Consider the following 15,812-nt stretch of genomic DNA (forward strand, 5'->3'; position numbering starts at 1 on the left):
TTTTTTTTTTTTTTTTTTTTTTTTAATTTTTAGAGCAGTATTTCTCTCTGGTTCTATTTCTTTAATACTAGAACATACTTCCTTATTACAAGTCCAAAGGAACATAACACGATAACTGCAGATTTGCATAATAAATTCATTTTTGTATTTTACACTCTCCTTTAATTCAGCAGATGGGTTAATTAGAAAAAAAAATTGAGAGTCAAGCACAGTGGCTCATATCTGTAATTCCAGCACTTTGGGAGGCTAAGGCGGGCAGACTGCTTGAGCTCTGGAATTCAAGACCAGCCTGGGCAACAAAGTGAGACCCTATCTCTACAAAATATGGAAAAAAATTAACCAGGGGTGGTGGTGTGTGCCTGTAGTCCCAGCTACTAGGGAGTCTGAGGTGGATACTTTGAGCCAGAGAGGCAGAGTTTGTAGTAAGCTGAGATTGCACCACTGCACTCCAGCCTGGGTGACAGAGCCAGAGCCAGTCTAAAAAAAACAAAACAAAAAAAGAAAAGAAAAGAAATAAATGGAAAAAAGAAAAAAAAATGGGGAGATAATATCCAACCATGAAAGCTATGACATTAAACACTGTGTGACAAACTGCCTACAGAACCCATCCCTGCAATGTACTGTAACAGTTAACTTTCTCCATAGCACTGATACTCTGTTACCATGAAATTACCATGTCTGTTTGTTTACTTATTTACTGTCAGATTCCCCCCGAAACATATGCTCTTTGAAGGCAGGAACCTTGTCTGTCAAGCACTTTCATATCCCTGACACAAAGCAGGTGCTCAATTCATTAACATCCTCAATGCATCAGAATCCTGCCTAGAATCCATCCTCCAGCGAAAGTGGAGTACAAGTGGTATCAATACTTAAAATCTCAAAACACTTATTCACTCACTTACAAATCAGAGAGGCCATACAATGTATTAAGAGGACAGACTCCAAAGCGGGAATGACTAAGGTGAAATCCCGGCTCCATCACTTGCTAGTTACGTGGATTTTAGGCAAGTTATTTAACTTCTCCGAACTTCAGTTTCCTCACATGTAAATTGGGGATAATAATAATGCCTCAAAGGACTTCTGTGGGAATTAAGAGCTAAAAATTATAAATTACTGAGAAAAGTATCTTGCATATAGTAAAAGTTATGCGGCCAGGTGCAGTGGCTCACGCCTGTAATCCCAGCACTCTGCGAGGCCAAGGCGGCAGATCACGAGATCAAGAGATTGAGACCATCCTGGCCAACATGGTGAAACCCCATCTCTACTAAAAATACGAAAATTAGCTGGGCATGGTGGCATGCGCCTGTAGTCCCAGCTACTTGGGAGGCTGAGGCAGGAGAATCCCTTGAACTCGGGAAGCGGAGGTTGCAGTGAGACAAGATCATGCCACTGCACTCCAGCCTGGGCAACAGAGCAGGGCTCTGTCTAAAAAAAAAAAAAAAAAAAAAAAAAAAAAAAAAAATTTAAAAAAAACAAAACTAGATTCAGGGAAATTCTATCCTCCAAATTTTACAATTGATGTCACTGTTGTTTTGAAATGTTAAGCAGTGAGTGGCTTTTCTCCTTCATTGTTCTTGTTCATTTTTATTTTTTATTTGAGACAGGGTCTGCTTCATCTCAACCGCAGAGCTAGAGCTGCAAATGGCTCTATCATAGGCTCAGCCTATAAACCTCGATCCTCCAAATGGTCCATGCTTGAAGATTTGAGAGGCTGAGGCAGGAGGATCATTTGAGGCCATGAGTTTGAGACCAACCTAGGCAACACAGCAATATCCCAAATTAAAAAAAAAAAAATTCCCCAAAAAATCAAAAACAAAAACAAAAAACAAACAAAACAGGCTGGGCACGGTGGCTCAAGCCTGTAATCCCAGCACTTTGGGAGTCCGAGGCAGGTGGATCCTCTGAGGTCAGGAGTTCAAGACCAAGTCTGACAAACACGGAGAAACCCCGTCACTACTAAAATTACAAAATTATCTGGATGTGGTGGCATATGCCTGTACCTCCAGCTACCTGGGAGGCTGAGGCAGGAGAATCACTGGAACCTGGGTGGCAGAGGTTGCAGTGAGCCAAGATCGCACCATTGCACTCCAGCCTGGGCAACAAGAGTGAAACTCCATCTCAAAAAACAAAAAAAATCCAAAAATTAGCCAGCTGTGGTGGCACACACCTCTAGTCCCAGCTACTCAGAAGGCTAAGGCAGGAAGATCCCTTGAGCTCAGGAGTTTGGGGCCGCAGTGAGCTACGATCAGTCCACTGCACTCTAGCCTGGGCGACAGAGCTTATCTTAAATAAATAAATAAATAAATAAAATTCCACAATACTCCTACTATTAGTTTTATTTTGCAGAACATTCTATATGCAACTAAATTTGAGGTTTAACTAAAACCAGACATAGGGACACACAATAGAAAGCACAGTAAAAGTAAAAGCCATATACAAGGACCACAATTTAGCCCACATTTAGGCCTAAAGCTCTACAAGTAAAATGTCACAACGGCAAATGTCACCACCTAACATCAAAACAGTCATATGAAGACCACTTTCATGTCTGTAGGTCCAGCCTATAGAAAGTGTTGCTCAACTGGTTAAAACAAATTCTATAAACAAAAATTTTAAATCTTGCACAAAAGCTTTCCGAGCTAGATTCCTATTGAGAAAACATTTACTATAAGCACCATTTCAGCCTGCATATCCAAAGAACTTAATTGTTGGCTGTGCTATATAAATCACAGAAAAAAGTGAGGTGAATAGCTGCTTATACCTCCTTTGGTCCTACCATAGCAAGACCATCATCACTTCATCTGAGTTTCACAATCTTATGAATTAGAAAAGATAACTTATTGATGAGGAAACAGAGAAAACTTACTGTGCACACCCTTCTGTCTTTGGACTCCTGTCCCTCAGTTTCTGCAGCAGTGATACTTACTCTCTGACTCTTCTCTCCCCTAACTACCTCAGACTTACCAACAAAGTCACCACAATCAACTAGAAGCCACAGATACACTCAGCCAAACAAAAACTGAAGAAAAGTTTCAAATGCTTAGGGAACAAATCTTTGAGTACCAACTAGGTGCAAATTTCACATTAGGTACTAGGCAAAATTACAGGAGGTGGCAAAAATTAATACAGTAAGTCTTCTCCTATGTCAGAGGTTCAATTCCTCCATCTCTGATCTATAGGATCAGAGTCTTACAGGAAATGGAAGGAGAGATATATATCCATACAAAAGAGTATCTGGGAGGCATTTATTTCCAAAAATTCAGACTTGTCAACATTAAAGAGAATCCTCTCCTGAATCACCACATTTGTATGTTTAGAAAACATTCATGCAAGCTGTCAGCTTTCAAACAAATCCCTATCACTTGAAATGTAAGTCTGTTACACTTGCATATTCCCTTGTTTCATTTGTGAATTGTGCTAAAGTACTTGTCCGCCCTGTCACCTGCCCCATCTGCTTTTTCACAAACTTCAGCAGTGCCAAAATCAATAGACCTGGTCTTTTACCCACGTACTAAAGGAAGCAGAAAATAACCTGAACACCTCTTTCCATATGAACTGTCCCAATCTCACACCAGTAGAGTGCAACCACTGTCCACTAGGTCTGAAGCACTGACTCCCCCAGGCAGCTTCACAAAAATAAACATGCCCAGAGCCTACCTCCCAGAGATTACAATTCAGGCCTCAAATGTGGCCCATTCCTTAAGACTGAGTTGACTTAGCATCTGAGTGAAAATATTTTAACATTCTGATGTACAAATACAAAACCTGTTATTTATTTATTCACTCAACTAATGTTTATTGAGCATCTACAATGTGCCAGGCAAGGTTCTAGGCGCTGGAGATACGGCAATGAACAAGACTCAAGTCTGCGCCCCGTGATAGCACTTGTATTCCACGGAGCAGACAAAAGCCAGTCATGCAAGTAATACCATTTTAGGTGCAAATAAATGCAATGAAGAAGTAGTTAGATAAAGGGTTAGAGAGCGACTGGAGGGCAAAGTACACCTGTTTTAGATAGGCGAAGTCAGGGACGGTCTCGTAAAAAGGTAACCTTTGAGCAGAGATGTGAATGATGAAGACCTGAGGAAGCAGAACGAACAGCAAATTTAAGGCCCTGAGGTGTTATCTCTAATCCATGTTTGGCAAGGGATTACTACACATCAAACAGGCTTCCTAACGCCAAAGAACTTAATATAGAATTAAGACCTAACAACACAAGACAAAAACCAGGTGTCAAAATAAATGTTTCTAGCAATAATGCTATTAACTATATATCTCTCTATATAAAATACTACTACTATGGACTGGCTTAGACAGGGAAGGAGGCAAAACCTAACTTTATCTGGATCTTAATGAATGAACATAATTCCAGTTCACAGAAGTGAGGAGGGAAGGAGTTTTTCCTCAGAGGCAAAAGAACAAACAGAAATACAGAACTGTAAAAGTAAAAAGACAAATCTAGAATATCAGAGTAATCTTGTTGAGCAAAATTTAAGAACATGAGGCTGAAAATGTAGGTTAGAATTAGGACTAGAATGTCTTTCCCCATTTTCATTTGGAAAATGCCTGTTTATCTAAGACCACACTAAACATTTCAATTCCTTTATGAAGTATTCACTGCCACTCCCAAAGGCAACTGTTTCCGCTCTTCTGTGTTGGCACTCACCTTCCTCTGTTCATGTCTAAGGCTTAGAGACTACTTTTCCATCACAAAATCTACGTTCTCCATCAACTGCTATCTCTTTTCAAACATAAGTTCCTAACCCACAAGCAGCATCCAAAATATATCTGTTCAACCAACTAAAGTAAAATAAAATGGGATGTAAGGTCTGTAAACTAGAAAACTCAACATAGTAAAGGTGCCAATTCTCCCTGAACTGATCTACAGGTTTAATGTAATTCCTATCAAAATCCCAGCAAGGTATTTTGTAGATAAATGACTTACTTTAACATTTATACAAGTCAGGTGCACTGGCTCATGCCTGTAATCCCAGCACTCTGGGAGGTCGAGGCAAGCAAATCACCTGAGGTCAGGAGTTCAAGACCAGCCTGGCCAACATAGCGAAACCCCATCTCTACTAAAAACACACAAAAAATGAGCAGGGCGTCATGTCATGTGCCTGTAATCCCAGCTACTCGGGTAGCTGAAGCACAAGAATCGCTTGAGCCAGGGAGGCTCAGAGGGTGCAGTAAGCTGAGATCACGTCACTGTATTCCAGCCTGGGTGACAAAGTGATACCCTGTCTCAAGAAAAAAAAAAAAAGAGAGAGGCATAGGTCCTAGAATAGCCAGAACTATCTTGACAAAGAAGAAACAAGTGAAAGCAATCACTCTACCTGATATCAAGGCTTACCACATAGGTACAGTATTTGATATAGTGTGGTACTGGTGAAGGAACAGACACAAACATAAATGGAAGAGAACAGAGAACCCAGAAACAGATCCACCCAAATATGCCCAACTGACTGTGCTGAAACAATCAGAAATACACACACACACACAATATGTTAAAACCTCAAAATGAAACATGAACTTCAATGTAAAACATAAAACTACACAAATAAAAAAAAAACAATTTTAAAACCTCAAAATGAAACATGAACTTCAATGTAAAACATAAAACTATAGAATTTAAAAATAAAGAAGAAAATATTTGGGATCTAGCACCAAAGCGACAAGTTCTTAGACTTGCAAGCACAATCCGTAAAAGGAAAGATCGACATACCAGATCTCATCAAAATTAAAAACCCTGTTCTGCAAAAGACCATTTCAAGAGGATGAAAAACTACAGACTGGGGGAAAATATCTGCAAACCACTTTTATGACAAAGCAGTAGTATCTAGAATATGTAAGGAAATCTCAAAACTAAACAGTAAAAAATACTAAATCCAATTAGAAAATGGGCAAAAAAAAATGAAACAAACGTTTCACCAATGATGATGTAAAGATGAGAAATAAACACATGAAAGAATGTTCAACATTATTAGCCACCAGGCAAATGTAAATTAAAATCACAAAGAGATACAACACCATCTATTAAAATGGATAAAATGAAAACCACTAAATGCAGGCAAGGATGCAAAGAAAGTTTATCCCTCATACAAGGCTAGTGGGAGTATAAAATAGTATAACCACTTTGGGAACAGTTTGGCAGTTTCTTACAAAAACTAAAGACGTAACTATTACGGGAAGCAACAACTGTACTCTTGTATTCATACAAAAACTCATACACAAATGTTCATAGCCTACCAAGAAATAACTCAGATGTCCCTAACGGATGAAAGGTTAACATACGCATCCACACTATGAAATATAACTGAACAATAAAAAAGGCAACAATTTTGATGACCTGACAATTTATGCTCAGTGAAAAAAGCCAATCCCAAAAGGTTATATACTGTATGTTTTATTTATATAACATTCTTGAAATGACAAAATTATAAAAATGGAGACCAGATTAGTGGTTGCCAGGAGTTAAGGAAAGGCAGAGAACAGAAGTGGGTGTGACCATAAAAGAGTAACACGAAAGACCTTTGTAGTGTGGAAATGTTCTGTATATTAACTGCATCAGTATCACTTCCTTAGCTGTGATACTGTTTGCTAGTTTATTAGATGTTACCATTTGGGGAAACTGGGTAAATGGTTCACAGTATCACTGTGTGCTGTCTTACAACTGCAAGTGAATCTACAATTATCTAAAAAAAAAAATTTGAATTTAAAAAATGGATGGGCCAGGCATGGTGGCCCATACCTGTAATCTTGACACTTTGGGAGGCTGAGGCAGAAGAATCGCTTGAGCTTAGGAGTTTCAGATCAGCCTGGGAAATACAGCAAGACCTCACCTCTATAAAAAATTTAAAAATTAGTTGGCCATAGTGGTACACACTTGAGGTCCTAGCTACTTGGGAGCCTGAGGAGAGAGGGTGGCTTGAACCTGATGTTGAAGCTGCAGTGAGCCGTGATAGTGCCACTGCACTACAGCCTGGGTGACAGAGGGAGACCCTATCTCAAAACAAAGAAACAAACAAAACAAACAAAAAGGATAGAAGGCAAAGAAGTCAATCTTAACAAGCAAAAAACATTTTTGGGTCCAGGTGGAGGGACGAATAGGTTGACAGGTGAACTATCAGAGGGTCTTCTCTCCAAGTTCAAGTTCAAAGTTAACTGGGTTGGAAGGGACACGGACCACAAAATCATGAGAGGCTCAGATGGCAGAACTGGGAGCTTTAAAGGCATCAAGAAAACTTGGATTATTAAAGTCTGCGTGGAGCAGGGTTAAGAATCAACAAGAAAGGACCACACCTTCTTTTACAGTGAAAGCTGCAACTCCCAGGTTTGCAAACTGTTCACTGGAATGAAGTCTCTTTCCTCCAAATTCCTTTTCAGATAACTTTCTATTTTTTTTTTTTTGAGAGGGAGTCTCACTCTGTCGCCAGGCTGGAGTGCACTGGCGCAATCTTGCCTCACTTCAACCTCCACCTCCCGGTTTCAAGCGATTCTCCTGCCTCAGCCTCCCGAGTAGCTGGGACTACAGGCACGCATCACCACGCCCACCTAATTTTTGTATTTTTAGTAGAGATGGGGTTTCACCATGTTGGCCAGGATGCTCTCGATCTCTTGACCTTGTGATCCACCCGCTTCAGCCTCCCAAAGTGTTGGGATTATAGGCATGAGCCACCGTGCCCGGCCTGAGAACTTTCTTTCACAATAGCAATGAAGAAAACTGACAAAGCCTGTAGCTTTGGTGCTTACATGCTAATGGAGAAGACAGATAATACAATTAAAAAAAAATACACATATATATATATATTAGGCATTCTACAAAATAGCTGACCAGTAAGCCTCAAACTGTGAAATAAAGATAAAAACAAAATAGCACCCCCAACTTGTCTTACTGCATCTAAAGAGTCATTCTTAACTTGCTAATTGTTAATGCTGTTTTATCTATAAAGTTGTATTCACTAAAACTGAATTTTTCTAAAAATACAGTTATTTTATAGCACCACAGTTTGGATGTCTCTGTGAAATTCAGCATAATGGAACTTTATTTGTACAATTATAATGAAATCTTAATAATGAGAGCAAAAATATCATCTCTATCCTACAGAAAAGGATAGAGATAATAAATCCAAACAGAAAATGTTTTACAGTTACAAAAATTAGTGATAAAAGCAGATTTAGAATTGCAGATTCTCAATCAAAAAAGTGATTAGTACAATATTCATTTTTCCTCCTTCACACAAAGAATCTCTTTTTCTTCCTCCTATGTGAATAAGGGTGCTCGCTTGAACTGGAGACTTCCATGACTGGCTAACATAAGAAGCAATGCCTACCTGTTTTCATTAACATTTTTAATTTTTCATAGCGCACCTCAGAAGTCCACAGCGCTTGAATTTGTCAGGATACCTACCTACGGAGAAAAGTTACAAGCTTTCTGCATGTGAACTTCCCAATGCTATACCAGCATTTATTTTGAGGTGACATTCTTAGACTAAACTCATCATCAATGATGTCTAATAAAACCCTTAATTACAAGCAACACACTCTTCTCTTACTAAACCAGATAAATGTACCAGTTAATTAATACTTAACTCCAATTCAATAAATATGTCCTGAATGACTGTGTCCAGTCACTGTAGAGGTACCAAGGACACAGTGATGAAAATGTAGCTCCAGTTCTCGTCCAGTAAACAGACAACTAAGGAAAGGTCTAAAGAACTCTAAGATGCAGAATCACTCAGGCAGCCGTAGCTCCAGAAGAGCACAAGTCAACTAAACCAGTAGGAAGGGTCAAACTATCAAGGGGAAGTGAGGCACGGAGACCTGAAAGATAGCAGGTATCAGCCAGCTGAGAAGGGGACAGGGCAATATGCAACAGACTGACACAAATATTTACAGCCATTCACTTCAAAAAGTACAATGAAATGATAATAAGGAGAAGAATCCCCAAGAAAATAAAGAGAAAATTTTAGGCAGAAAACCTGATAACTAACAGACAAGTGCTAAATGACTTTACAGTTCAGAGAAAGATAAAACTGAAGCTGGCCATATGGAAGCTCAGAAAGAAGCTGCCTGTTGCCAGTAAAACAAAGAGAAAGTCATGAAATAAAGACACAGGCACCTTCAAAAGTGGATGTGTGGATAAATTCATCCTTGAAACTGTGCAACAGACAAATAATTCACAGATTTCTTTCCTCGTTCACCAAGAATAAAGACTACACTACCCCCTCCAGATACCGGACTCAATGACAACAGGCACAGCTGGTGGGGAGGAGGCAGGAATGAAAAAATGAATAGAGAGATTAAGTGAAATTTTACTTCCTAAACTGTGAGAATTCAGGTCCTTTCCTTCCCTGCTTGGTGACCCAAATGCTGGCAGTTTACACTCTTCTCCAGACAAGAGAGTAAAAGATTCTTCTCTAGGAAATCTGACACTGACACACACCCACACACCACCCTACCCTAAAGGACCTATGGATAATGACATCTAGAGAGTTACCAATGAAATGAACCTACAGTGAAGCTCACAGTTTACAAGTCCTACTACCCATATGCAGTAATTTCCCTGTTAGCTTACACATTTTAAACCTCATGTGACTTTTTGAAACTACGTACTTTGATAAAAGTTAAAGACAACGGCAGGTAAAAGCAACATGGAAAGGAAAAAGAAGTATCTAAGCAGATGATTTTTTTTATCATCTTATAATCATTTATTTATAATAAATGAGTAAAATAGAATTTTAAAACAAATCATTCTTAATCCTAATAAAATACATGCCAAAATAGGGTTAAGTAAAAAGTACTCAACCTGTGTATCCATTAACATAGATGGCAACTCCACTAAAAATTGTAGATGAAGTCCCATCCTTCTGCACAGCAGCATCTGATCGAAATTGTTCCTCCAATTTCTGGACCTTGGCAGCCATATACCCACCCTAGAATTAAAAAAAAGGTAAACCAATCACAAAGGTTACATTTAATCCCCCCTTTTTTGAAAAATATAAAAGCTATATTTTAAAAACTAAATAAATGGACCTTATTCTGTGCTAGTGATCAGAACATAATGACGACCTCATAAACGTAAACCATAGGCAAGGCAGTAAGTAAAACAGGAAGGTTGGGCCAGGTACAGTGGCTCACACCTGTAAGGAGCCACCGTTGGGAGGCCGAGGCAGGTGGATCACCTGAGGTCAAGAGTTTGAGACCAGCTTGGCCAACATGGTGAAACCCTGTCTCTACTAAAAATACAAAAATCAGCCAGGTGCGGTGCCCAGCACCTGTAATCCCAGCTACTCAGGAGGCTGAGGCAGGAGAATTGCCTGAACCCAGGAGGTGGAGGTGGCAGTGAGCCAAGATGGCACCACTACACTCCAGCCTGGGTGACAGAGCAAGACTCCATCTCAAAAAATAATAAATAAACAAACAAACAAACAGGTAGGTCAAAGAAGAATTTTCCCTCTATCAACTCATTTTAACTTTATTACATTCTTATGATTATAAAAGTTACTTTTAAAAAAAGCTAGGTCAATAATAATAATACCAACTGGGCACAGTGGCTCACGTCTGTGATCCCAGCACTTTGGGAGGCCAAGGAGGGCAGATCACCTGAGGTCGAGAGTTCGAGATCAGCCTGACCAACATGGTGAAACCCCGTCTCTATTAAAAATACAAAATTAGCCGGGCGTGGTGGCTCAAGCCTGTAATCCCAGCTACTTGGGAGGCTGAGGCAGGAGACTCACTTGAACCCAGAAGGTGGAGGTTGCAAAAAAGCTGAGATTGTGCTATTGCACTCCAGCTTGGGCAACAAGAACAAAACTGCATCTCAAAAAATAGTAATAATAATAATATCACAAAATATTGTTCTTATGTACATAATTGAACAAGTAACACCAAAGTTTAAACCAATTACAAATTTGACAAGTGGTCTCAGAGCATACTTCATTTTATGTTTTTGAGACAGAGTCTTGCTGTTGTCGCCCAGGTTGGAGTGCCGTGGTGCAATCTCAGCTCACTGCAAACTCTGCCTCCCAGCTTCAAGAGATTCTCCTGCCTCAGCTTCCCAAGTAGCTGGGATTATAGGCGCCCACCACCATGCCCAGCTAATTTTTATATTTTTAATAGAGACGGGGTTTCACTATGTTGACCAGGATGGTTTCCAATTCCTGACCTCAGGTGATCCACCCACCTCAGCCTCCCAAAGTGCTGGGATTACAGGTGTGAGCCACCGCGCCCAGCCTCAGAGCATATTTTAGACTGGCTTCCACTATCTCCCATATACAGAGAGCTTAAAATGAATTATTTCAGGTAAAAATGAGGCAACTGGATAAACCAGTGTAGTCCTCCCTACACATGGGTAAGAATACAATGAATGCTCCAGTGGCTAAATTCTAGATCTAATCAATCTATTTGACAGTAATATTAACTTTCATTAGATAACATCCACCTCACAATAAATATTAAAAAATAATATTTTTGCTAAACATCTTGACAGATCTAGGGATTCAACTATACTTTTCCTGAACTTTGATATAATTAAGCTTGATTTCAATTATTAGGTCTTTAAATTAAAGCTGTAGGTGGCTAGAAGCACATGGTTTTTTCCCCAAAATGGAAATGACTGCATAATTTCTGCTGATTATTAAACTATTAAATGCTCACTATGAAGTTTCTTTTCAGAAAATACAGGAAATATAGGGAAGAAAATTAAAACTGGTATAATCCTATTCATTAAAATGTTGAGGTGCTGTTTTCAAAGCTTATTTCTATATCTCAGAGCATAGAGGTTTTACAAAAATATAATCACACAAAATATTTCTTTGTAACACATTGTTTTAGTCAAGGTTATCTTTCCAGGTTAAGATATATAAAACTGAATAATGACTGTACAGTGCTCCACTATACACACATAACTTATTTGACCAATTCCCTATTATTGGACATTTATGTGTTTTCCTGTTTTTCAGTATTATTAGCAATACTACAATAAAATCATCATACAGCAAATTATTGTGCACTAGGCGTATTTACTTCCTCAGGGTAAAATTCCTGTAAAGCTTAGGGGATAAAGTTTATAAACATCATAAGGCTTTCAATACATTATGAAAACTCAAGGATTTGGTGTCTAAAGTAATTTACAATTTAGAAAACAAGTTAAACCACATTATAAACTAAAAGAAGAATGAAAAATATCTAGACAGTTCGACATAATTATTTTTACTCTTTTAAAACACACCCAATTTTCCCAGCCATCATTTTCAGCTCGCTTTCTCCATCCACCTCGCCTCATGGTGGAGCTTCTGTATTGGGAAGGAAAAAAAATACGTCAGTTTTGTAACATAATGTATTCCTAATTGATATTTTATTTCAATATCAAGAAAATAAGAAATTAAAATAAATTCAAACGTCCAATTGATGAAAGTCAAGAATACAATACTAAGTAAACTTTTTCTGAAGTTCTCCATTCTCCAGCTTTATAAGTGAAATTTGTCTACAAAACACCCTCCTACAGGTATGTTTAAACTGTAACTGTTAAATTTAAAATTCAATAGAAAAATATCTTTATGCATTCCTGAGCACCAATCCTAACACTCACACAAAACATCACCAAATCCAACGAACATAGCCATGCTTACTTTACTTGTTACCATTATAAGATAATCTAACAAAATATTTCCCTTCATGAGTTGTCCTATAGTATGGCTCTTAAACTCTGTCTTTGTTATTACATACTGGACACTTAAGAGTTCAGGCATAGTGTGATTCACATATTCTGCCAAAGCCTAGAAGAAGTCAATTAAAAATGATGCAGAAAAAATTATCATTGATAATAAACTATAACAGTAAATCTGTCATTCTCCTTAAGGCAGCACTTACTTAACTAACTATACTATCACTAGGATGACCAAATGATGGTTCACATTAAGTGGCAGCTGGCTTAGTGGCTAGCAAAATACAAAATATAACTCATAAAAAGAGGCTAAATGAAACCCCTTGTAAAGTCAAAACCTTCTAACACAAATGGCTACATTTTGGGATATGACTACATTTATCCTTAACAAAATTAATATAACTTCTATTTAGATAATTTTCTTCTACTAACTATATACATGTATATCAAATGGTTACCATATGAAGCCTTATATATTATCCACGTCAAATCAGCTCTGATACGATCTATGAGAATTTTTTACTTAACAACACTTTAAACCATGACACTTTACCCCACACACATTAGCAGATATTTTCCTTCTTTCTTTCTTTTGAGACAAAGTCTCGCTCTGTCACCCAGGCTGAAGTGCAGTGGCACAATCTCGGCTCACAACCACCTCCGTCTCCCGGGTTCAAGTGATTCTTCTACCTCAGACTCCCAAGTAGCTGGGATTACAGGCGCCTGTCACCACGCCTGGCTAATTTTTGTATTTTTAGTAGAGATGGGGTTTCACCATGTTGGCCAGGCTGGTCTAGAATTCCTGACCTCAAGTGATCTGCCCGCCTCTGCCTCCCAAAGTGCTGGGATTACAGGCATGAGCCACCATGCCTAGCCAGCAGATATTTTCTTAAATATTTTTATTCTTAGTATACTGCAGGATTTAGTTTTTCTGTGTTGACATTTATAACAATTTGAATTTTTACCGTCACCCTTAAAAGATACCTAAAAGACATGCAGAAATGTTGTCAAAATGTTAAGTCCCAACAGAGACAAGATAATACAAATGTTTTAGGGGCATGTGCAAGGTGCTCTGAGAAAAGGCGGTAAACTGATTAACCCTGAGGAGAGATTTTGTTTTTAAGTCCCAAGGTAGGAGGAGCATGAATACCCAATGTGCTCATTATCAAGTCCCAGAAGTGCCATATGCGCTGTTAAATATTTCTCCTGTTTTCAAGAGGCTCACTTTGTCCAGTCCCAACAGACTTTAGCCCTTAAAGGAAATCTAGGAGACACATTAACACACAGCTCTGGACTACATGTAAACTGAATCCATACACCTGCTGGAACAAGTAGAGTTTGGAGTTCTGGCCATTATACACTAAAAACACACACCCCGATAATTAAAGGCAGCTATTAAACTGTTAAACAAAGGTAAATAAAGGAGTAAAGTGTATTTTATACATGTGGTGGCCCAATCATTTAAGAGCTCCAGTTGTTTAACGTCTGTTGTATACCTACTGCACAAGGTCAATAAAATTCCTTAATGATGGTTTAATGAGGGTACAAGCATGAAACACAGTTGTAATACAAAAACAAAAACAACAGTAACAACAACAAAAAATAAAACAGGTATTAAGGGTTCTTTCCCCCAACTCCAAAGTAACAAAACCATTCCAGACAAACGTTTAAAACTTTGAAAGGAAAAGGAAAGAATGAAGGACTGACCATTTTCGTTTCGTCATTTCCAATAACTTGACTCATGAACAACAAACTCCTATTGATCCAGAAATCAAATAGTCAAAATTACTAGCCAACATTCCGAAGAGGACAAAATCTTCAGAGATCTGCCACCTCACCTCTCTTCCCCAAACCGGATTATTTTTCCCTCTGAGAATATCTGGCAATCCTAGAAGAGTGGCTGAGAGACTGGGCAAAGTTTCTGACAAACAGTGCTAAGAGAGAAAAAGTAGAGTCCAAGGGTCTTCCAAGGATACAGATTCCCACAATCGGTATTAGAACCCTACGAATAACAAGAAATTGGAAGCAGACAGACCAAACTTTGCAGAAACTGTATCCTGCCTTACATTATTTCAATCTCTGAAAAGAGATTAAGGTGATCGTGGGCTAGGCACGGGGGCTCACACCTGTAATCCCAGCACTTTGGGAGGCCAAGGTGGGTGGATCACCTGAGGTACAGTCTGACCAACATGGTGAAACCCCATCTCTATTAAAAATACAAGATTGCTGGGTGCAGTGGCTCACGCTTGTAATCCCAGCACTTTGGGAGGCTGAGGTGGGGAGTTCGAGACCAGCCTGACCAACATGGAGAGACCCTGTCTCTACTAAAAATAAAAAATTAGCCGGGTATGGTGATGCGTGCCTGTAATCCCAGCTACTCGGGAGGCTGAGGCAGAAGAATCGCTTGAACCCGGGAGGCGGAGGCTGCGGTGAGCTGAGATTGCACCATTGGACTCCAGGCTCGGCAACAAGAGCGAAACTCCATCTCAAAAAAAAAAAAAAAAAGAAAATTAGCTGGGCACAGTGGCTGTTTCTGCTACTCAGCAGGGATCTTTGAAAAACAGACTCCGCCAATGCCTCTGTACTCACATCCAGGGAAAAGTTCTCCACTCCAGACGACTGATTTGCTTCTTTAAATTCCGTTTAAATTTTGTTCCATTCCCTAGAACGGAGGAGGGCATTTAATCAGGATACCACTACTTGACAGAAATATCCTTCAGAAATAACACACTCCCTCAGTTTTTTTCCTGTTCCAAGCAACCACCTGAATTACAATGTGTCCTCTTGACTAAAGGTACTCCCTGAGAAGTGACTGCACTGCACTGACAAACCATCCAGTTACCAAGCTAGACTTGTAAACAAAAATTGCCTTCTAGTTTTCAGAGGCACTCTTGCAGACCAGGCTACCAATTTAATTCCACAGAACTTGATGACCTTGAGGAATGTGATAATGGTTTCTGAAACTGTGATTCACAACCTAAAACAACCTGCCAATCTCTCCTTATCCAGTAGCATTAACAGGGCAGCCAATTACTGTGTTTCAAAAAATTAGTTTAAAAAACAGATGAAGGATGAATACATGAATGCAAAAATACCCTTATCCTTAACATTGAGGGTACGCCTTCAATAAACATGAACTACTGTT

The 15,812-nt window shown here is 39.0% G+C and overlaps 1 protein-coding gene across 2 annotated transcripts in view; it reads right to left on the reverse strand.

The window, feature by feature from the left end:
- REV1 (REV1 DNA directed polymerase) overlaps nt 1–15,465 on the reverse strand; it is a 68,356-nt gene extending 52,891 nt beyond the window's left edge. For both annotated transcript variants that reach the window (XM_017861361.1, XM_017861360.1), the window contains exons 1-3: nt 15,257–15,465; nt 12,233–12,296; nt 9,809–9,935 (exon numbers count right to left, since the gene is read on the reverse strand). In XM_017861361.1, the coding sequence (XP_017716850.1) occupies nt 9,809–9,935; nt 12,233–12,296; nt 15,257–15,348 (283 nt within the window). In that variant the 5' untranslated portion in view covers nt 15,349–15,465. The remainder of the gene's footprint in view (nt 1–9,808; nt 9,936–12,232; nt 12,297–15,256) is intronic.
- Between the last annotated feature and the right edge of the window lie 347 nt (nt 15,466–15,812).

Source organism: Rhinopithecus bieti, unplaced genomic scaffold (assembly GCF_001698545.2).
Source record: "Rhinopithecus bieti isolate Rb0 unplaced genomic scaffold, ASM169854v2 scaffold_61590, whole genome shotgun sequence".
Lineage (NCBI taxonomy): Eukaryota > Metazoa > Chordata > Mammalia > Primates > Cercopithecidae > Rhinopithecus > Rhinopithecus bieti.